At 40.3% G+C, this 24,590-nt stretch overlaps 1 protein-coding gene across 1 annotated transcript in view; it reads left to right on the top strand.

Moving 5' to 3' along the window:
- The window catches only part of oca2 (oculocutaneous albinism II), a 39,981-nt gene extending 22,734 nt beyond the window's left edge, over window positions 1–17,247 (top strand). The window contains exons 18-23 of the mRNA XM_070832508.1: window positions 3,613–3,740; window positions 4,401–4,460; window positions 5,252–5,356; window positions 7,040–7,133; window positions 7,901–7,994; window positions 16,987–17,247. Of these exons, the coding sequence (XP_070688609.1) occupies window positions 3,613–3,740; window positions 4,401–4,460; window positions 5,252–5,356; window positions 7,040–7,133; window positions 7,901–7,994; window positions 16,987–17,074 (569 nt within the window). The 3' untranslated portion in view covers window positions 17,075–17,247. The remainder of the gene's footprint in view (window positions 1–3,612; window positions 3,741–4,400; window positions 4,461–5,251; window positions 5,357–7,039; window positions 7,134–7,900; window positions 7,995–16,986) is intronic.
- Window positions 17,248–24,590: the final 7,343 nt, after the last annotated feature.

The following is a 24,590-nucleotide window of genomic DNA, read 5'->3' as shown; positions in this document are numbered from 1 at the left end:
TTATATCGTGCCTGTCTGACACTTCTGACTGTGACGTCTCTGATGTGTGCTCCGTAGATGACCTCAACAGCATCTCATTAATGCCAACACTATCCCTAAATGAAGATGGCTGTCTTCATACACACCCTGTCATCTCTACCCTCGCTGCTGAGGCCACTCAGTCATCAAACATGCTCAGTTAATTACAGGCGCTGCTCGGGTTACCTCTCTGTGACATTTATTAAATGGGAATGACCCCACAGCGGCGTGTTTTCTGTCCCTGTGGAGGGACAGGCGCCTGTCCAAACACAGCTCTCATTAATGCATGCAGGTCACACTCAGGGTTGACGACTGCAGCAGCACCCAGTCTGTTCATTCGCATGTGTTTCAAAAAGCCTCATTAAAATTTTATTAACTCCACACGCTAAGATTTAATTTCAGTGTGATTATTGCCTGGTCATTTGATCCCTCTAATGTGAGTTACAAATGAGGTTTGGATTAGACTTTATTGATCCCTATTCAGAAATGAGTGAAAAGCAGCTGTCAAAACCATTGAAAAATTATTCATTTTTAGGAATTCTTCCTTTGGTTGAATTCCAACATTTAAATTGCTTTGAATCTTCAGTCAAATCTTTGGCAAGCCTAAAGGACACCGCTTCTTATCTAACCATATGCTTATGAGCGTACAAGATGCTCGAGCCAGAGCACAAATCTCTTTATCTTTTGGCTTTGGCCTCGTGTTCATTTACTTTGTTTTGTATATCTTATGGAAAACTGTGATCGGACATTTTTCACTGCACATTTCCTGTCTCAGACACTGCTGTCTTGCATAATGATAGATGAGTCTATCACAAACTGCTCAGACTTGCCTAAAAGCTCTTTTTAATTGGGGGGCTCTTTAGGTTTGTTATCTGCTGCTTGCTGCTGGCCCTGCTCAGGATGCATCCTCAGGAAATATCAATGCAGTGAGCCAATCAAAAGTGTCGTATTTCTCTTTATATTTGTCGTTTGAAGAGCGTTGCAGTGGTAATTAGATTACTTCTTCTGTGTTATCTTCTATCTGTGTCACAGTGAAGTTTGAAATGAGTTTTTAGTTTTGGACAAAAGGATATATGGACTTTTTTATTACTATTCGCTGGGAGAGCTAAAAATCAATATATTCGCTGGCTGACACACACATCAGAGGAAAGTAAATTTAAATGAAAAATTTAATTTATTTGTGTTACGTTGACATTGCCTTTCATTATCACACTAAACCTCACTGCCATAACTCTAACTGAACTGACTGTAATGGGTGTATTAGCTAAGACCTGGAGAGAAAACATGACATTTTATCCACAAAGACCTTCAACAAACATCACCTACATAAGACAGAAATGTCACTTTTCCTCTAATGAAGATCAACTGTTGGTGGGGAGAGAGTAGCAGTAGAAGTGGAGTTTTCTAACCCATCTGACCTCCTCTTTGTTGCAGCACTTCTACTTGTTTGAGTTCTCCTCTAAACTTGGCTGACAAATGTTATCAGACTCTTTTCAGTACAACCTGACATGTCGGCTTACAGAGTTCCCTCAGAAAACAGAAAAACATGGATGAATTGTAATTATACCTTCTCAGTTTCTATCAATAAGCAGAACTATTTCAGCTTCTATAGATTTGTTAACATAGAATCATCCTTTTATTGACGCTCAGTTCGATTATTAACGTACTGTATGCGAAGGAGAGATTTGGAGGCTCCACACTAACGCTGTGGTGATGATACCAATGAAATTGTACACAGGCGTTTTTCTCAGACAGATTCAAAGCTGGACTCATCAATTCTTTCCCGATTTGTTTATCTTTAAATTCATAATTTTTTGTTTTCCAGCTCAGTGTTTCGGTTTTACAGTGTTTCGTTTTATTGTTCCTCTTTAAGAGGCTCTAGTGGGCTCAGTTTCAAAGCCAGAGTAATGATTTGGGTGTCAGATGAAACTAGACGACCTGGAGCATCCAATGGCACCATATCACCCTACCAAGGGGGCTAAATACTGTTCCAAATTCAGGCCAAATCTTGGCGATTGAAAAACTGGCATAGCCATTTTCAAATGGGTCTGTTGACCTCCGTATAGTGTAAAAACAGTAAGTGTAGGTCTACAGTGTGAGAGCACTCATTAATTGGTGTGTTAATGTGTAGTGGAGGCCACAATAAGCAGAAATACAAGTGTACTTGTTGTACTTTCTGTTTCTGTTCTAACACATTCCCGTCCCACTCACTTGCTCAAAAACGAAAACATGGAAATAGTTTAAATAACTTCTGGAGTTATAACAGATATTTATACATAGCATCTTTATATATATTAATATTTTGTCTTTATGTGAATTTGATTTGAATGATTTTTGTTTTTTTACTCGATTTCAATTCCTTTATCAATTATTGTAGTTTATTGACTTATCAAACCTTTTAGCTGAGGTTGTACAGATTTTGAACACCAGTGTAGGCACAGGCAGACCATTTAAATTATAGAGTTCAAAGGGTCAACAAAACAAACCCCATATTAAAACATCAGCATTGATTACTCGTCTATTTCCACCTCATCAGCTGCTCTTTACATGCCTAGTTGTCCTTCTCACTGGTCATTTCCAGCAATCTTTGGCCTACATTTACTCAAACAATGTGCCTGTATCATTAATTAGAGATAAAAGTCAGTTCTGGAGAGCCAAATTGCCTTTTAAAAACCCAAATTTCCAACCCAGCTCTTGCTGAACTGTGGCCAAGACCACCAGGAACCCCTCAGTTGGCTCTCAACATGTAAACATCTGCACAAATCTTGAGTGTCTCTTTCTGTCTTAATCTTTCCAATCTTTCTTCTGTCACTCTCCTCTTTGTGTCCTTCTGTTGCTCTTCTTTCTTCACTAATTCCCCGTCAGTAGTGAAAGTATTTCCCCAAAGGCTTTGGCCAAAGCAATTACTTGTGCTCACCTGTTTAATCAAATTTTCTCCAAGTGGATGCACACTCTTCCCTCTTTCCAAAACATTCCATAATTGTAAGATTCAACTGGTGCCAACTTTTGTCTCCTAGACCAGAATATGTTGAAATGATATTTTTGTGATAATGAACGCTTCATCGGACCCACAAAGGGTCGGACCCACAAAGACAGACCCAATGCTCTATTAACTGTCTCCAAAAAGTACCACTTTATGGTACAGTCTGTTAATTGAACTCCCTTTAGCAGATTGAGTTGTCATAAATTAATTTTGTGGTATTTTCATTGTTCACACATACATTTGTTTTAGATATTTGTCGATCATTGACAGCAAAGCTAACAGAAAATGGAAATGAAGACAATGTAAAGTAGCATCTGCAACATTTAATAAAGGTTTTTTTGAGATTGTGATTAAAGATAAATCCAGTTGAACAGAGAGCAGATGGAACTCCATTTTGCTTAATTAAATAACTTTTTAATCAATCAAAAAGTCTCCTAAGCATCCCCACGTGTCGGGTGCGATCTGTCCTCTTGTTATAAATCTGTGTAAATCTGCCACATTGAGCTCAGTGTCTTTGGGATAAGTCCATGAAAGAATTTTCTTATGTATGAGAGAGTATTTCCTCGCTATAAAGGGAGAAGTCAGGTGATGTTTCTTGTTCTCTCTCTCAGGTTGGATCGCTATCCTGGGTGCACTGTGGCTTTTGGTTCTGGCCGACATCCAGGATTTCGAGATCATCTTGCACCGGGTGGAGTGGGCCACATTACTGTTCTTTGCTGGCCTCTTCGTTCTGATGGAGGTATTTAATGTACAGACAATATTAAGTGTTTTTAAGAGATTTTGGACTTTTGGAAACTGCGGGACAACTAATGCTGGACAACAACTTTTGCTTCTCTCTTTGCTGCATGAGATAATTACTACAAATAAGAAGTGAGCCAGAACTTGGATGAAAGTGGGTTTAGCTGGGCTCAATTGTGATCAGCATATACCAAAGAAAAACAGGATCAGTGCTTACAGTAGATCTATTGACAATACACTTGGCAGTGACAGCAATTCAGTCAGTCAATGAGCTTACCATCTGAAAAGTAATTATCTATTTCTTTACCCATGAGCCTCCCAGTGGAAAAACTGTGGAAAACAAAATGTCAGCACAATACCTCCTTTTTGTTTACCTCCGCTGAGGCTTTGATAGAGACATGGGTCCTGGCCAAACTATGTGTTAATGCATTTAACTTTGAATATTGTCAGAAAATAGTCCCATAAGAAATGGCCACCAGTATGTAAATATTTTTTGCTCTCTGTGTCAATAATGATAACAAGAATAGATTTCTCTCTGTCTACTTAATGGATGCTTAATAAAAACCAAATTGCTTTTCTTCTCTTGGTTTAATCCCACCTATAACTAATACTCCTCAGATTTTTTTTGCCCCATATTAATCTTCTCCTCTTCATTTTTCAGGCTTTAGCCCAGCTGCAGCTTATCGACTATATTGGAGAACAGACAGCACTGCTTATAAAAGTGAGTTTTCCCTCTGATTCTCAACCTCAACAATCATCTCTCAGGGCTCCATGCAACTGGCATAATTGATAAGTGGGCACAGGTGACCTGATATTTCATTTCATGCATATTGATCCCACAGCTCTGCACAGCTCTGAATTCAATTATTTTGTTTACATCTGATTCCTGTCAGGGTCTCAGGTAATTTTCACCCATATTCTAGCCTGTGTGCATCATGCAAGCGAGGTGTCTCTTTGCACAGAATTGCACCAGTAATAGGTACGTCAGCTTGTGTTTAGACTGTGGGCCTCTAAAAGTCTAATAATCACACATGACAGGTGGTGTGCTGTTCACGGTTTCTGACCTCCTCAGCCTCCCCAAACAATGGACAGCATGCTGAGTACAACTGCTTGGCCTTTCTCTCTCGATGCAAGCAGAGGACGGGCTAAAGGAGAAGATATTGCCTCCTTTAACCTTGCAGCACATACCTAAGAGACTAGACTACCACAAGGGTTCAAACAACATCATGCTTGTCACTTGTGGAGAATTGGCCCTCGCTGTGTGTGTGTGTGTGTGTGTGTGTACGGCAGAGCTCTGGGATGAAACTCAAACACACCACCACCACCACCACCTGTGGTCGTGTCAGACAGCTTCCTCCCATCCTCTGCTGCCTGATGAGAGGTTCACTGTCAAAGAATGAACATAATTGGTGTGTTTGATTTAAATCAGTGACGGGCCGTATGGGGGTTGTGCGCATCTGAGTGGCAATGAAAGTAGCAGTTATCTGTCGCTCTTATTATCTCCACTCTCAGGCCGTGCCAGAGGACCAGCGCCTGGCTATAGCCATTATCTTGGTGATGTGGGTCTCGGCCTTGGCCTCTTCTCTCATTGACAACATTCCCTTCACTGCTACCATGGTAAGAGGCTTCAGACTCCACTATATGCTTGTGAAATCACACACATGCTCAATTTCAGCAGGTCTTACATGAAGTACAAAAGAGCAAATCCCCCAAAGGAATTTATGCCCAGATCATTGAAATAAATCATTGCATCCTCTAATAGCCATTATTTCCATATCTGACATGTAGGATCACTGTTCAACAAGTCTTAGATAACATGCTCATTCATTTTTACTCAAAGTTAGTTTGTGAGTGTACTGATACATACAAAATGATGAACAACTGTCATCTTAAGATATGTGAGGACACAGAAAGATCCTCTCAGACACTCATGAATTATGCAGCTACTTTCTGTTACAACCATCAGAACAACTGCCACCTCACCACTTTTGTTGTCAGCTGCCTGTTTTGCTGAAAATTAATAGATTGTACAGAGATCAATGTTTCAGAGAGGCGGCAGTGTGCTCAATTAAAATGACAGTAAGAAAAGGAAAAGATGTTATCCCACTGACAGAATGAGATGTCACTTGCTGGAATTAAACAGGGAAATCTTTCACTAGTCCATCAGTGTATCCAGGAGTTTTAAAGTGTTTTTTTTCTCAGACTTTTTTTTGTTGCATGTTTTCAGGCCCCTGCAAGTGTCCTACCTTTACATTTTCAGTTCAGCACGCAGCTGATAAGAAAGCATGTCATGATTGTCACAATGGGCTGAAGCTGAGAAAACATTCAGGCCAGAAAAATGAATTTAAATGTAATTTTCAAAGGAATAGTTCAATCGCTGTCTTGTTTATTTTTTTCTAGGTAACTCGCTTTCTTGCTCAGTGTGAGATGAGAAGATTGACACCACTTTCATGTCTTTAAAGAAAATATGAAGCTACATCTAGCAGCACTTAGCTTAGATAAGCAAGACTAGAAATAGGGAGACACAGCTCTGTCCAAAGGTAAAAATGTCCACCTACCAGCATGTCTAAAGCTCACTGATCAACATGTCATATCTGTGCTATCTATTCTATGTTATATATGTGTGATGAATCCATAAATGAATCAAAGTGGATTTTGTTACCTGTGGACAGAGCCAGGCTAAGTTAGCCATTCCCAGTCTCTATACTAAGCTACGTTATCTGGCAGCTGGAGGTAGCATCTACTGTAATCATCAGCAAGAGTGTGAATGCGTATGTTTCTCAAAATGTCTGTTAACCACAAAAATACTGTACGACAGTCAACCAAATGCAAATCATTTTGTCGTTAGGATTCAGTATTTAATAATTTTTTCCTAGTTCCTGTTTTCCCAACCAGGGGAAGGCGTTTTGATGATATAAGGCTCTATGCAGTGTATGCATGCTCCGTTAGTATGGTTTGTAAAAGTGAAATGTACACCAGTATTCAGTCATGCAACATCTGGCTACACCAGCAGGAGCCAATGGAAATATTCTCAACTAAACTGCACATGAAAGCTTTAATGTTCCATTTATAGTGTCATATTCAGAGGAGACGCAGGAAGTTTGGTACATTTCTCAAAAAATGACCAAGCAACCTTCAGGTTATTCTAAAACAGTTGGGGCATGCACTGTTCTGTTCTGCTGCCATGGTGGAGCTGATCTGGCTCATCACCTACTGTATGTTGCATGTATGTGGGGGTCAGACACTAAAAGCAGTTTATATTCTCAATCATTTTCTGTCATTTTATCTCTGTACTCACAGATTCCAGTTCTCATCAACCTAAGTCAGGATGCAGATGTGAACCTGCCAGTTAAACCTCTCATCTTTGCCTTGGCCATGGGAGCCTGTCTTGGAGGTAAGCCTCTATATTCATCCTCTTCATGTAATAAAGTATAAACTAGAGTAAAAAAAAAGGTTTGTTTCAGGGCTAAAAACACACCTTGCTTACAGTCACCAGGGACTTTATAGTTAATCCTGGTTTGAGCGGTGTAGATCTTTATTGATGACCTTTGCCAGAAGGAGACATCAGGCACTCTAGGTGACAACCACACTTTGTATGGCTCGGTCACTCCCCAGGAGGGTCAGGGTGTGCTTTTTGTGAAAGCAGCCCAAGGCCCTCAAAGTTTGCCTTATTCAGGCTCTACCACACCCCAGCGGCCGGCCCTTGATCACAGTGTGGCTCTGTTTGGGTGGGAAGGACACAAAGAGAGAGAGAGTTAGAGAGCTGTCATAGGGTTTCAGTTTAATCAACTGCACTGTGACAGGTCCATATCGATTGGCAGGATGATGGTGCTGCCGCCCAGCTCCATCCCCACACTGACACCTTTTGAGATGTGAGCACTATTGAACGGCAGGATGGATACGCACCCTGACTGTCAAAATGTTGCCCACAGATTAGAAAACAGTAAAACTTTCTAATAGATTAACGCTTAAAATACGGAGAGAAAGCTGAAAGATAATGATTGTAAATATAATTATTAGTATAGCAGTGCATAAACAGTGAATACTTGTCCTTTGTAATTGTGCTGCATAACTGTATTTTATGTTAGATTGAATTCAGACCTGAATAATATATAGATAAAAAGGTTAGATTGACAGTTTTCCTAAATGTTGTTTGTTTAGGAAATGGCACATTGATAGGAGCATCAGCCAATGTTGTGTGCGCTGGAATTGCTGAACAACATGGCTACGGCTTTTCCTTCATGGAGTTCTTCAGGTAAGCCCTCTGTCCATTAACACCACTAAACATAACATATCAAGCAATCAGAAAAGTCATTGACACCATGTCTTAAAATCTTCCTCGCAGCGTTGCTTTATTTTTAGTTTGGGGCAATGTCAGACTTGTGCATCTCTGTGAATCCTCTACCATAGGCTTTACTGCCTAAAGGGGTAGTTACATGTTAATGTCGATCATATGCTACCACAGGAGATGCCAGCAATCTGTACTGAATTGCTTGAGAACATTTAGAAGCCAAAAGTCTCACAATTCGCAATCCTGAATTGCAAATGGCTGAGTTTCCCTGGAGTCCTGTATCATGTGGCAGAAGCTGCTCTCCTCTTTGAGGGGGAATTCTGCATACTAGAACATGTGGTGGATCTCTCTACCAAACCGAGCTTGGGTTATATACAGCAGGTGTATCCTTCTGTCAGTAAAATAACTCCAGGAAACAACTTGGCAGACGTGACTTAATGTCGTCAGATCTGGGCCATGATTTCAGTTTGTGTCCTCTGCAGTGATGTTGTGAGCGCGCTAAGAACAGTGGAGGGTGGAGAAATGTGCTTAGTCGCCTGCAGGACACTGGCTCCCTGAATAGCACAAACAATCAAACATGTGTGTGACTGATTGAATTGATACCGAGTGAGAACTCAACAATGTCATTATATCTCAGAATGGCACGTAGGCTGCCTCTCATGTTGCCACCTGGTCACTAATAATTTCCAGCCTGGTGACGTAACAGCCAGACATACTCTGCTGTTTCCGTGTTGGAGCAGTGAAAGTGGTCAGAAGGACGGATGAATATGAGTCTGATTAGGCTTAATATGCAGCCGCTTTGAAACAGCATGTCATTTGAATGGAACTACAAAGTGTACTGTATGTACTGATGAAAAGAGGTTGAGCGGGAACATTCCTCGTGGGATTTTGTTCTCTAACAGATTATATTTGAATTGGTGACTTGCATGTCTGCAGGTGGGATTCACATGAAATGCTGCTCTGTGCACAGACGTTCTTTCACAGCAGTAAACACTGTCTGTGTAGACTTTTGTCACCAATGACCATCAAAGAATGATGAACAATGAACAATCATTTGTCTGCAATTCTGCTCTCCTTTACATATTTCTGTTTTTTGTGAGTTACCGCACTAGCAGTGTGGCTCTAGGGACGACAGTGTCGGTTGCTTGGTCCACCACTTTTGTCCAGACTGAATAATTTCAGCACCTATCGGATGGATTGCCATGAAATTCGTAATGAATGATAGTAACTTTGATGACCCCTTCATTCTTCATCTAGCACCATCATCAAGTCAATATCTTTATTTGTCAAATACTTTGGTTTATGACCAAATACTTGCAAAACCAGTGACATTCCCATCAGCCTTAGCTGTACTTAGTCGCATGTTAGCATGCTGGCATTAGCATTTAGCTACCTGAGATAAGCACGTTTAAAATCTGCTGCACTGTTTTATCTGATACATAGGGATGGAAGATGAAGTCACGAAGTTATGAAGTCGCTTTACTGAAGCTCTGCAAGGCACCACAACACAAGTCTTTATTTATTCTTTTACATAAAAGTTATACCAAATGTCCTAATTCAACCTCTGTTGAGCTGACAACAACCTATAGTCCTTCTCCTTCAGGGTAAATGCACACTTAAATGTCTGCTCTTCAAGATATGCTTCAAGTTCAGCAGCAGAAGACATTTTCCCTTGCACTCCATTACTTTCCTGACATGTGCTTTAACAACAAGTGTCGAAACAGCTCAACATCTGATCCGATTGGGCAGAACTTTATGCAGAAAATCAGATGAACTGTGGCTGGGATCATTTAAATGTGTAGTCCTAGAAAATACCTTGCTGTGACAGACTTCAATATCCCCCTTTGTCTTGCTCCCACATAACTGGTGAATGTAATCATCAGCAGTTGGAAATTATGAACTAGTTGATCAGCAGAAAACTGTTCTAATAATTAATGATTAAGATAAAGATAATAATTAATTGATTATGAATATAACTGTTTGATGCAAACCAACTTGATTTTAGTTGTGTGATTTCAACTGACCAGAGGATGATACAGTCTCCGTGTATCTTACACAGATGGAACCGTCCATCAGTCAATCAGTAGCCAATAAAAGACGCATAAGTGTATCTTCAGTGCTCTGCATTGTATACAACACATGACATGACTTAATTTTTTTTGTGGCTGGCTGCTCAGAATTTTCCTCTGGCTCCGTTAGGATTTTGTCCATCTGTCTCGGTGTCCTAAGGCATGAGGAGCAGAGCACAGCTAGTGAGATTGTGACTCGTGTTGCTGAGAGCAAAGAATAACAACTGGTGAAGACACAAAATTGCACAATTGTCAGTATCTTGTTTCCTTGTTGCTCTGTTTCAAAGTTCCAGTAAAAATGGAAAATGTCGTGACAGTGATAGTACTGCATGTTGACACATTTGTTATTGCTGAGGACTGGTGACTGAGGATTGTCCGTCTGCATGGGATTTCATTGAAATTGATACGAACAGTTGCAGCCTGTCAGCTCCACTTCTCACACACTGTAGCTATGTTTACAATTATTGGATAGAAGCATTGCTCTCGGCTGAGGCAGTGCCTGTAATTGGCTGTCTGTGGCAAGGGTCACAGCTGTTCAGAGAGACAGGTAAGGGGGAGAGAAGTGTGTCTGTGACTCCAGGCAGCTGGGACTGACTGGTGCTGTATCAGGTGGTTAAATTCCGGGTCCAGATGAGCCCACGGGGACATGGATGCCTTTTTGACGGAGCATCAGAGAGGAAACTGAGTGGCTCTGAACAGCTCAGCAGTTAGTTGGTATGTTGCTTCCTTCATGCAACCAGAGCCTGACCGTCTGCCTCCCCGCAAACCATTAACCTGGGAAGAAGCACCTACTTTATATGGAACGCATGGTACATAGTCTGTTAGTGCTCAGTGTGAAAAGTAGGTGCTGTTACAGTTTAGTACCTTGGTAGGCAATGTTGCATCAGTTGCATAATAATAATAGAGGCATAGAGAATGAAATAGAATATAAAGAAACTTAAATACAACAAAATAAGATAAAAAACTGTGAAATAAAACCCATACAGCATATTGGCTTCTGATCAAAACCCACACTCTCAAATCATTTTTTTGAGATTTATTTTTGAGATTTTTTTGTAGAGTTCCTGGTCTAACATTCTTTGTGGATTGACAACCAGTTACAGTAAACCAGCAGACTTCAAACGTAGCGACAATAAGCAACGGGAGTTGGGTTGGTAGGAAATGAACATTAGTCAGTTTCTTCACAATTTCTGCTGCTGCCTTGTCAGATTCATACACCATCTGCAAAAGAGGCCCCCTGCACTAGAGACTGCAGGTGTGCCAACTTCATTTCCAAGAAATTTAACATGCATTGTAATCAGAGGGAAAAGATTGCATAACGACAGAAAAAAAACCCTTTTGGAGGTACGGAGAATAATTTCTGTGCCACCGTACAGCCCACACACTGCACACTGAGCAATTTGCAAGTCATAATGCTCACTGAATAGCACCGGTCAAACAGTGTCACAGGGAGCAGTGTTGTCCTGTGTCAACCATACAGCCTCCACAGTCAGACAGGTCGCAGTGTTTATCTAAAGAAAGTCTTTGAGATTGCATCGGGACTTTCAAAGAGCTCCCATCATATGCAATTAAATCAAACTGTGAGCTCACAAGGTACGCTGGGGATTTTTAGACAAGGTGAACATTGTGCCTCTCTTTGCTGTATTTTGGCAACTTTTTCATCTGTCATCTGTCATCTGTCCTCTCACGCTGTGCCCGTGATGGGGAAATAGGTATTGCTCAGCAGAAAGAGACACACTTGTCTAGAGGTGACCTCAGCTTGTCTGATTATGATAACAGTTTGAAGATTCCTCTCTCCATCCATCTTAAGTGGACATTCATTCCACAAGAGATAAAAATCACAATGGTCTCATGTTAATGTGCTATTTAAGGGCCGTGACCTTGTGAAACCATATTTCCCACTTTCCCATATGTACTCTATCTATACAAGTATATATTCCAGTAGTAGAAACAAGGAGCCTAGGCTCAGCAGCACAGTATGGAGTGAACTGATCACACCGCTGAGCTCTACTGACCCTCAGTCTACACTGCTGGATGCTACATTAGCATTAGCATTAGCATTAGCCCACTCTGTGTTGAGTGTTTTACAGCATAGAGTCTTAACAACAACAGCAGTTGCAGGCTTTGTTTAAAAAAAAAAGTCTGATTTATGACGAGCACGTCCGCTGTGTAGCTGTTGGAGTTTATGCTAACATTAGCATTTTTGGCCTGTTCCATTGGAGATAGGTTTGCACTTCAGGCAAAACCTAAAAAGTAAAAAGATATTTGGAAAAATTAAGCATAAACCTAACCAGGGATATTTTAGAATGACACCAGAGTCTGATGTTTCATTTTTCCACTTTTTTTATTTTTAGATTTATATTCCACTTTTATAAAATTGGCCTTTCAATCCTCTTGGCTTTTACTTTGACTTTGTTGCACTTCACCTCTGCTTCACCACCGCTGTCTGTCCACCGGTCTACTGTCTCTCTGCGAAATGATAACAAGAATTTCCAAAACTGGACTGTTTATTTTGGCTTGAAGACAAAAATAAAAACCACATGATTTCTGTTTTTCGCTTCAGCCGAAAAGGAATAATGATGAAAGGCATTGCTGAGAATGAAAAACATATTATTGTTGGTCAGTTTTGTTTTTTTTTTCATTTTGGATTTGAATTTATTATTATATTATACAATAATTATACAATGACACCCAGACCCTTAGAGATAGATAGGGATAGATTTAGAAAGATTGAAGCTGTTAGCCTTAGTCTTTTCGCACGATATTATGTATACAGTCATCAGTTGCATGTTTAAGGCTCCTTTTACAGGGTTCTTTAAAACGAGCCAGTCGGACACTGTGTTCTCTAACACCTCATCATGCTATCATTAGCTTGATTAACTAACTAGCTGCAGCTGATAAAATCCCTCAGTGACAGCTGTGACAAATTCTTCAGACCTTTTCAAATGATCACTAACCACTGCAAAACCCCATGTGAACATTCAGAAAGATTTTATTTCAGTGATAACTAGTACAAGTACAAAAGGAGGTTTCAGGCTGTGGGAAGGAGTGTGGGGGTGGGCATCAGGGAGGGAGAAGGGGGCCGTTTGCGAAGGGCTTTGAGAGTGAAGAGGAGGAGGTTTAAATCGAATCCATTGTGGTACAGCGAGTCACTGGAGGTGTTTTAGGAGCAGGGCTGAGTGTTCAAATGAAAGGCTTCTGTTGAAGATCACTCAGAGATTACGAGCGCGAGATGAGGGAGGTAGAGTGGCGGAGGGTTTAGTGGATGTGTAGAGCTGGACGTCATTGGTGCAGTGAGGGCCATGACGACGAATGAGACTGCCGAGGGGGGAGTGTGTAGAGAAACAGGGAAATATGGGACAGAGATTCAAATTAATCAGCAACATCACTGTTAATCTTAATTGCATTTGAACTGTTTATTACTCTTGCTACTTATTAATGGTCCATTACTGTCAATTGTTGCTGCCATTTTTTCTTACACATTTCAATATGTCCTTAGAGGAGGTTTTGTTGAGACAAACCTCTGAAATCACAGGAAGTGAATCAGCTTATTAGAGATGTATTTTAAAAGGCAGCACATGGTGAAGCTTTGTTTAGTGGGCCGACATGTCTGCAGATCCATATGATTTTTGTTGAACATTTTTCTCAGAGAAACTCTCATGAGTTTTCCTCATTATTCTCCCCCTATTAAACCTTTGATGTGGAATAAAAATGATAATTGCCCTGACCTTTGTAACTCAGCTCAGCTGGCCACTCACAAAGTTTGACTCAATTTAAATGGACCACCTCGCCGTGTTGAAATCATTATATAATGATTATATAATGCATATTAATGGAATCTGCCTAATTGTAATTATCCAAATGAAGAACTAGTTGTAGCAATAAAGAGGAAATACGCTAGAATGGCAAAACACAGAATTTTCAGATCAGCACACACACATTCAACATTTACCCTTTAATTTAAGGTCCTCTGGACTTGTTGCCTGCTTTTCTCTCCCTCTTCAGAAGATTCAATAGATGGGACATACTGAGAGGTCAACTTAAAATGGGGCTTTGAAATGGCTCCTGGTTCAAAGATCCTCACATAAAAGAGAGAAGGAGAACAGATACATAAGGCCAATAGCTGCTAACTCATGAAACATGAAATGCACACGAATAACTTTTCAGATAAATTCAATCCTTACTGACTTTTGATATAGACCATTTTCTCTATCATTTATTCAATGAGAATTTGCACATCATTTTGTGTCTGTGGAAAAGCACTTACTAAACCCTTTGTTATTGTTTTCCATTTATGGTGCTGATGTTTATTTAATAAATTAATCTCCAGCATATTTTGATGCAACAAAACAAAAGATAACAGTGATTATTAGTTAACAAAGGCACTGTATTAAATGCTTAAAGTCACTTTTTCCTCAGAGATATGAAGTCGTCCAAACATTTAATTTTACTCAGCTGTTAAAAACATCTTAAATAAGCAGCTCATGTAATACAGCTTTAATTGGCCACATGGGGGCACTTTAATCAATGGGGTGCTCTATTATTTTTGACAATTGTATAAAGATTTTTTACTTCCTGTTTTGTTTATAGACCAGAGTGAGTTAGATTCTAGTCCACACCTCTGGTGGCGGTGCATTATATATTGGATATAACCTCCTCCTAAACCAGACCTAAAGCAACCATGCAGATACATATTTTACAATCTCAGCTTCACTTAAGTTTACATATTTCCATAACAGGCAAGTTCATTTGGAAAAAGTAGGCCCACATGACTCAGTGCTCATCAAATACTGAACATCAGCTGAAACAGAACAGTCATCTCAGGCCAAACAAGCAGCCCATTACCCTTCACTTATCATGCTTCATCATCATCAGAACTGGCCGTGCATTAGAAATAACTCTCCGATATCACTTTGCCATTAATCTCAATAGGAGGAGCGGCCCGGTGGATGTGAACCAGGTATTGCAGCTGCAGGTTTGCGGTTATTTTCCTGACTTCTTTTGTCATTGACTCAGCCTCACGTCTCACGCTGCACCGTTGCACTAGTAAGCAACATCTGCTCTAAATTATATTTTAATGTTCTCTTAATTTTTCAGCAGCGGTTCTATAGTTTTAATTACTTCTGTGCTGTTAAGACAGAGATAAATTGCTGAAAAAATACATGTAAGTTTATTTTCTGTTTTTGCCCTCCAAAACTGATCCGTGTCAGAGACTGGGGGCGAACAGATCTCTGGCCCTCGGAGCAGCCATGTGCTTATATAGGACATGGTAGACATCCAAATGACAAACCATCTGCAGATCTGCAGTCATCTAAGGGCAGATTTTAAATCTATGATACTATTTAAAGGAATGAATGACCTTTTGATTTAATACGGTTTTACATCATCACTGCTACTTTCATGGCAGTGATCATTGCTGTTGCCTCGTGAAGATGATCAAATTTCCTTACCTCAAACTTTAGTCTGTCACAGGTGGCCAAACTTTGGACTAGTCAGTTGTTTGTGTGCACTCAAAGGCTTTTTAGATTCCTTTGTCAAGCATGATGTGATTTTATTTGGCAAATAATATGCAGGCTCGCTTTAACAATCTCTCCGGGCCTGTCTTGGAGCAGCAGATTGTGAACAGGAAGATAAAGCCTCACCTGCAGGCAAAGGCGTCCTTGAGCAAGACACTGAATTTGTACGAGCTCCATCGGGGCCGTGCAGCTCTGACCTCCCTGTGCAGTGGGCTGAGTGAAAAGAGGGATACCCCACCGGGCGTAAAGTGTCACACATCAGAATGAGAAACAGTACAATACAGAAAAACAGTTTGATAGTAGAAGAAAAAGAGGGAAAATATAACAGCAAAGACAAAAAATTAAATAATGAGGCAGTGGGTCTCTTCAAGATGCAGCATATAAAGACCCATGTTCTCTAAAATGACCATTTATTTCCCACTCACTGTAATCACTCTCTGTAATCATTGTAATCTCTTGTTGCTGGACCTCACACTCGAAAACCAGAGTCTGAAAAAGGCAACCTGTGTATAAATGTCAGGTCAGCTTCATGCAGATGGCTAATTGAATGCTGCTCCACTTGTTTATTCTGGAGTATGATTGACAGGTTGTCCATTGAAAGAAATGACAGAGAACAACAGGAAATATTCACATATATTACAGTGTATCCTACTGTTTTGCGTGGACTATTTGGGCTCCTAAATGATATTAACCTCTTACATGGAGGGGGGCAAAATATCTGTGGAGGAAATCTGCAACATCAGGTGACAATATGAAGCACCCACCACCTAATCAAGCATTTATTCATGAACAAGCTGCTTCAGGCAGTGAGCTCCATGTGTCCGATGAAGAGAAATGTATCTAAATGTGTCTGCAATTATCATTTTTGGACTTTTGGATACTCTGGCGGTGTTAAGACTTGTTAGGCTCAGTCATGCTCCCTATAGCTGTGTTGTAATCATATGAGTCTGTGAAAGTGAGTCTGAGCTGCTGCCTCACAGAACGAGCGAGAATGAACAAGAGACTTAAGCTGCATAACCGCGGCTGCACCGGCGGTGGGTGGGGGAGGGCCACATTTGTTTTGGTCAGAGATGCTGAAATATCATACAGAGAACCTTTAAGCTCAAAGTCCAGCCGAGGCTGTTGGGAGTTTGGTTATATTTAGTGAAGTTTGACCTGTGGTGGTAATTGATGAAAACTCTGGAGACCATCAAGGTCCTAATGATTCATCCTCTGGGGACCATGAACCTCTGTATGACTCCAGACCACATAATCTTATCACCAGCCATGCCTCTGTATTCATCTTTATATATTTTATGAGGACCTGCATTATATTACATGTGTCTTTGAGTAACAATTAAATGTTACTTCATGTCTTCTCTCTTCTCACAGGTTAGGATTCCCCATGATGATCATGACGTGTATGATCGGCATGTGCTACCTGCTGGCCACCCACATCGGACTAGGATGGAACATGTGATGCACAACTGCCAAAGAGACTGAGTGTGCATGTGAGCACTCCTTCAAGCGTTCAGCTCACTGTGATGTGACAAGTAACCTGAGTGACTGATCAGATTACAGGCACTGTGAGAAGCACAGCAGCCATATTTTGGAAAATGTCTTTGACTAAAGTGCAGACCAGCAGGGACCAGAATCACAGGAGCTCTGACCAAAATGATGTATGATGCATTAGTTCTTGGTGACTGGTCCACTGTCACCCTTGTTGAGTTTTACCAACTTTGTCAAAAACTTGAACTTTTTTGTCCTCAGCAAAGAGTCAATCCAAGGGAAGGAAATGTGTCTTTACTGGAAAAACCGGTCCCACTCCATAATGCCGTACATGGTGCTACTGCCTCAATGGGTGTAACTGGTGTGTGTGATTCCAGCTATGGCCTTTGACGTCAGGCTTCTATGTGGTCTGTTTACAAAAAGCAACAACTAACTTTTCTAAACACGTATCACACTAATTTTAGAGACATTTAGGACACTGATCAAGTTGTTTCAGGCCAACATTTCACCCACGGTTTACCAAACTTATGTTGATATTCTAAAGGAACCACGATACCCAGTGAAAGGGATTTTATAACGGTCTGTGAATTAACCTGAATAAAAAATAATACAGCATCAGTTAAATTGGAGATGATTAACTAACACAGATGTAGACTGTTATCTAAACGTTTCATACTATCTATTGTACTGTGTATACAATGATCTCATGTAAACTCAATGATTTAGTTCAGTTAACAATTTTTAATGTAGAAAATCACTTAAATGCTCCTAATATGGAATCTTCTCACCTTATCCAGCTAAAATTATCACCAGTATTTATTGTACAGCCCGACAACCATTTATGTTCAGTGGTTGCAACTTTCAGGTCACCCAGACAGAGATCATCATAAACAATAAAGGTTGTGATGTTTCTGGTTTTCATCTGGCTGAGTTTGGATTTATTGTTCTTTACAATCATTTGGTGCCAGTTTCCAATAAGGTACTTTCTTAAGGTCTTTATTAACCGTTTATAAGTTCTAACCAATATCTTTAATACTGGTTTATAGATCATTTACTAATTCTTAATAGATGCATTTTAAGTTGTTATCATGAACAACATTTGGATTGTGAGGTTGGTAAAGAACGTCTCTGGCTGCTGAGTTGTTAAATGATAAGTCCACATTTTTAAAGTCTAAATCATGTACTGTATAGAAGAAGTGGACGTAGCTTTTGGTCCATCCTGAGGAGCTTTAAACCTACATTCTCTCTACTGAAGAGTTTCAGCTCGTTGTTTAGTTGTCCAACCCCAAACTTCACTGATTTGGTTCTCACTCACCGCTCTCGTAGTGTTGTTTAACCTGATCAGCACCAAACGGCAGACAGATAGCTGGTGACAAACTGGTGAACACATTGGAGCATTTAGCAGTTTCAGGGCCAAATATTTCAAGAGAGTCAAAATGTATTCAACCAAGTTCAACCAAAGCCAATGTGAGTATTATGGGAGACTCGCAAAAAGGTGACCGTATCCTTATAATATTCATCTAATTAATAAAGACATCAATGAATAGTCAATCAATAAAATGACTTTCTAATAAGCCATCAAGTCTGTGGTTTCTCACTGTCTTATAAGACATCAGCAAAAGTGAATAAGTTATAAATGTAATAGTAATTTCTATTGGTTTTCTTTCTTTGATCATAAATAAGATTTACATTTACATTTTTGTCCAAAGCCTTGTAAAATAAGATACAATCCAAGTCACAGTGGATTAAGGAGAAACCCGTGAGAATCAGTGCCTCAACACTGTTCCACGTTCCACCTGACAGAAGGAACAAGAGGACTGCAGGTGTAAGAAGGAATGTATTTAGTACGTGTCTGGCTCTTTATCTGGGGAAGAGCTAGAGGCAGATCTAAAGAGAGAGAGAGAGACGGAGAGAAAGAGTGCATTAGGTGATTTAGTACTCTTGGAAGGTCTTCTAGCGAAGACAGAAATTAAGTTTGCCGACCAAATCAATTGTGTGTTCTTCATCCTTCTGACACATGCAACATTTTTTGTAGACTTTGTTGAAGATTCTAATGTGATGAATGGCTGGGACGACCAGGAGTTCAGTGGTAAGGTTGAGATCTGCCCTGAGAGCAACAGGACAGGACCAGAGATGGTAACCACCAATGTCTGGAATATCATATCATTCAAAACGGTGTGCTTGAAAACAGGGTTTTGTATCTGTAACCTTAACTTTGTTGAACTTTTACGATTTGCTTTCTGTCTGCTCACTCTGTTTTGCAAATCTGCGCGTTCAGTCTGCGGTCACAGAATATTTTTTTTGGAGATCACGCCTTTTCTCCGTTGTGGCTAGCCTCTTTGCTCTATGCCACTCTTTCTGTTTCTGAAATGATGTCATCCATATCAGACCCGACACTTAAAAATGATCAGCCTCACATGTGACTGAATGGAAGACAACAGAAAATGACAGACTCTCTCTGACTTTTATTGCATCCATAATAAAGGTTAATAGGGCAAATAACAGATCATGAAAAGAAACATCTTTCTAGTAAATGTATTGTTTGTGGTCCTTTTGTTGTTCAGACCATTATTTACACTTTTTAAACAATGTTAGATAGACTGGGGTACCAACATTTTACATAGCCATTTTTTGGCAGGGTCTAATTTTGGCTTCTACCCCTTGTGATAAGAGCAAAAATCTGCTGTTATCTTGCCTGCACTTTGCTGACAGTATCATAATTGGTCTGTCCACCTACACTTTCCCACTCGAGCTTTGGGAGATCTCAACATCTCAAAAAAGTTGAAAATCAGTGAATGTAAAGTAGAGGACACAGAGGTCAGTGGGTGCTCAACACAAATGAATTCTAACAGTGCATGCTCTCATGGATGGTACAGTACCTACAGCAACACAGTGGATCCCTCCTTTCTTCTACTTCACAGTGTTTCCTCTGAAGTTACACTGTTGTTCTCCTGACTCGTCCACAGCTCTGCTCTTACTGTGTTTATTGGCAGCGACCGAGAGCAGAGCTGACTTTCATGTTCCTTTTAATGAGTCAGGCTCCAGGCCAGCCCAAGCCCAACCACAAGGATCGATGTATGTAGCTCCTGTAGGACTGCTGTTTCACATTAGAAGTCCCCAGGGATCACGACAGCTTGGAGTTGGGAACAGCCCTGTTTGTTACAGTCATTGGGAATCTGTTTGTGTTGTCCACTTTGTCACCATTACAGAGCCGTGCTCTGGATCGCAGCGTTAATTAGCAGCTAATTAATTAAAAACACTTCCACCCTCAGAGAGCCCTACATGGTTATACATCATTGATGTGTTTAATGTGTTCCAGGAGTTAGAGTAATTTATGGCTCCAGGCTCAAACTCTACTTTTTGTTCTTCTGCACTAAATGAGCTGCAACTCAGATACCTTATGTTATGAAACTCCCAAATTTGGTGTAAAGTTTTGAAATCTTTCTCACTACGCAGACAATTTAAATTACACTTCACATTTTGATGTAAATTGTGGATACTTTTTAGATAACTTTTCCATCACCCAAGACTGTTTGGCCAGACAGCACATTGGTCATTAACAGAAAAGACATTTGATGCATGATCCAACTCTGACGAATTGTGTTCTTAAGGGGCCACAAAGTGTGTCAGGCCACGAAATAATAAACTGTAAAGTAGATTCAGCAAGTAATGGAAAATATCTAATACTTCATACTTAATCTTTGACCCTAACCCTAACCCTTCCCAGACAGTCCAATTTTCATTGTAAATGCATCTCAGGGATTTGGACTGTGGCATCCACTGTTCCTCATTTTACTTGGGCAACTTCTGCTCACTATATTACCCAGAGTTCAGTCCATATAACGGTCCATTTTGATCACGAAACAAAAATCTGGACATGCCAGGGAAGATGGAGTCAAACATACCCTGTAATAACAGAGCAGGTACCCAGAAGTTAAAGAATAATTACAGAGCCTGAACTATTACCCCCTTATTCCATAACTTACTTGTCATCATTAATACAGAAGAATTACACCGTAACCCTGGAGTAATTATGCTGTATGTTGCAGGCTGCAATCTAAACCTTTCTGTTTCACCCTCTTGTATGAGGGATTGTTGAACTTTTGCTTTGTACGCTAAGATCATCATTTTCCTTCAGTTCTTATGAACTGAGACCACCATGTGATTTTTACTGTTGATGTTTCAGTTCCTCGAGAATGTTTTTTTTCTGTTAAACTCACACATCACACGGCTGCAGAGGCTTGTTATATTGGCTGTCTCTGTCCTCGAGCCTGTAAGAAAACAAAGCGAGATGGCTCCTGCTGTCCAACAGTTTTTGTCTGGTTTGCTTTGCTCTTTTGCATAACTGCTGACATTTTGTTAGAGCTGGAGATAATCCAGCAGCTCTGTGAGCCACTTATCTGCTGTTTGGCTTGGCCATCCTCGGGGAGAGTTACGAGCATATTTATTGTGGCCACTGACCCAGACGCCTCCTCGAAGACAGCCCACTGAATATTCAGTCTTTGTTACCAGGAATTATAAAAGACTCAAGTCAATGACAATGGACAGGTGTCATGACCACTGGGAACTTTTTGAAAGGATGTGATTTGCATTATTAGTGAGTGTGAGATGAGCTCAGCATTGTTTAACATTCAGACCTGAAAGTAATTACACACTCTGATTTGAATCTGGGATGTCACCATGACATTTACAACGATATAAAAACTGACAGAACTTTTTTGCAATATCAATCAATTAAAAGATAAATCCAGTATTTTTAAACCTGGATCCTATTTTTTAAAACATATTTTAGTTTTCAAAATGACTGGTAGGTACAAAAAGATTTGGCATTGGTCCAGTAGATCGCCTCAGGTGGTAGACAAACAAGCTACAAACAAGCTACAATGACTGCAATGAATGCAATTGTTGTTGTTGCCCCTGACAAACTCAGATTGTTATTCGATGTGTCTGGCAAGACTGCAGAAAGGATGCTTACAGAGACCATAAATATAAGAAATATAAAACCAGAAACATCCATATTATAGCCTCCATTGACAAATATATAATTTTGCCTCACAGAACACAGGACAGGCTAATGTAGGAGCTGTCACTTTGGCGTTTTAACACATTAGCTTGGATCCCAACTAACTCCTTAAAACACTAAAGTGATATGATAGCGCAAAACAAATGAACAAACTGAGGCAGGGGTAGACCAGCAGCTCTGTTTACTGCCTGGAAAATTACTGTATTTGTCAAGGAGTCTGGTTGCTTTGAACCAAGCAAAATAAGGACTGGACAAAATTGAGAGCCTGTCACTGGCAAAAATTAGCACTTTTGATGGACGTGTTTTCACACAGGTGTGTTCGCTCAGAGGAATTACATGACAGCCAAAGTAACCAGTTTGCAGCCCGTTTTTGGCTGCTGGCTGGTGCAACATACTGAACCAATAACAAAACTTTTGTTCCTAGCAGTTATTCCGAACCCAGAGTCTTTAAAACTAAGCTCCAGGTTTAAAAATATCAGAGTTATCCTTCAAGTCATGACAGGAGAAGTGCAAAAAGATGACAGACTTAAAAGAGCACCAGTCAAATAATGGAAAATCTTGAAAAATCTATGATCTATGAAAAACATGACGAAAACATGCTACTGATGTTTATGTCATGTCTAAATTTTAGGAAGATCGCAGTCTCCTCACACACAGATCTGATGTTTTTATCTGCTCCATTTTTCGTCTCTTCAGTGGATGTTTAAGTCCTATGCTTCATGCACATCATGATTTATTCATTAAATGTGTTTCATTTGCACTTTTTTGCATTTTGTTTTTATCAATACACCAACTTGTCCACCTCAGCCAACTGTAAAAACAAACTGTCCTGATGTATTTAAAAGAATAATTAGTATTCCAAAAAGTGCTATGATACATTAAACACAGAACTAAGACCTGATGTTTTTAAAAGTCTGTTTAAATCAGTAAAGTTTGTAAATGTAACATACATTTATAATACATCTAACATTTTGTGGAATGCTATTATGAGCTAATATCACAATCACAGGTGAAGTTCATAACACGAATGCTACACCAGCTCCAGGGCTCTGCTGTTCCTGCTCACTCACTCACTGACTGTGGCACAAGACCTGCTGCCTGCTCTCCATTCGGAGCTTTTCCTGGCCTCCTCTGCCGCAGTGGAACATACAGCCTGCTGGTTAAGGACAAATCAGGAGCCTTGACCCACAGCTCAAAGTGACGACTGTCTGTTGTGTGACAAAGTTCACGCTGAGGTAAACTTGGAGCTATATGGAAGCCACAACTGAGGGGACCTCAAACTGCAGCTGAAGGAGGAGGTCATACCTCCTGAAGTACCTTCTGAAGTACCTGACAGTGACGTGACACAGAAACAACAATAACATTATGCCTAACACTAATGAGTTTGCAGAGTCACATGCTGTCAGTCCAGAAACGTCTCACAGGCAGTCGTTTAGTCAGAATAACGCTGGTGTGGATTTACAGGGTTTGCTTATCTTTTCATGTGACGGGTACTTAAAGTGGTAGACCAGCGACTTGTGTATTCTGCAAGTCAAATTACTGTTTTAGTCAATAGAGTCTGGTGGCTTCGAACCGAACAAAGAGAAAGTGTGAACAGCTTCAGCTCCCCATCGGAAAGCGCTCTCTGATGGCAATGCAAAGCTGTGAGGATATTCTGAATATAGCCTACACTACTCTGTGGCCCTACAGCAGCTCATTGCTTAATGTTGGACTTCTGTCTGCTCCTCCAATCATCTACTGTAGGTAATACACTAACTGTGGATAGGTACCTCAGACATTTCAACATTCACTACATGCAGAAACAAGATGTCAACACAGTCATTATATCACCTTTTATCACCCTCGCTTCCTTACACGTCCACCAGCATTTGGAGTCGTGTTTCTGGCCACCTGACGAATGTAAGTCTAATATTCACTCTCCTTTTAGCTCTGAGGTAAATATCTGGCTCTTCAGCTGCTAAATGCTCCTCTATTTTCACCAGCTAGTTGCCAACAAGGGCTCTGTCTGTTGCATCACCACCACACTGAGTCAGCCAGCACACTCATATGGACGTAAACATCCAAATAATTTCTCATATGTCTTTTGGTACTTGTAATACTCTTAGATTAGATTTGAGAAGCATTAACTAGATGCAATAATGAATAGAAACGATATAGATAATGATGCGAGAACTCATTAAGTAGGTCAGACAAGAGTGTCTGTTTACTGCAGAACATGTAGTATTATGGCTACTCGTGATACTAGGGTTCCTCTGACCATATGAACTAATTCATTACACCTTTTCAATGAGAAGGTATTCGATTTCCTTTAAGAAGTCTCCTCTACCCACGGCTAATGCTCTTATTCATCAAGACGGGATTAAATGTGTTCTACCCTCTGTAATTAAGAACTGGAGTAAGGGGGCTTAAGAGGATTCACTTTAAAGGCTATTTTAAAAAAGCCTGATCCTCCCGTTACAAGACA

The sequence above is a fragment of the Pempheris klunzingeri genome, chromosome 6, assembly GCF_042242105.1.
Source record: "Pempheris klunzingeri isolate RE-2024b chromosome 6, fPemKlu1.hap1, whole genome shotgun sequence".
Classification (NCBI taxonomy): Eukaryota; Metazoa; Chordata; class Actinopteri; order Acropomatiformes; family Pempheridae; genus Pempheris; species Pempheris klunzingeri.
Note: the sequence above shows the minus strand (reverse complement) of the source record. Positions and strands in the feature narration are given on the sequence as shown.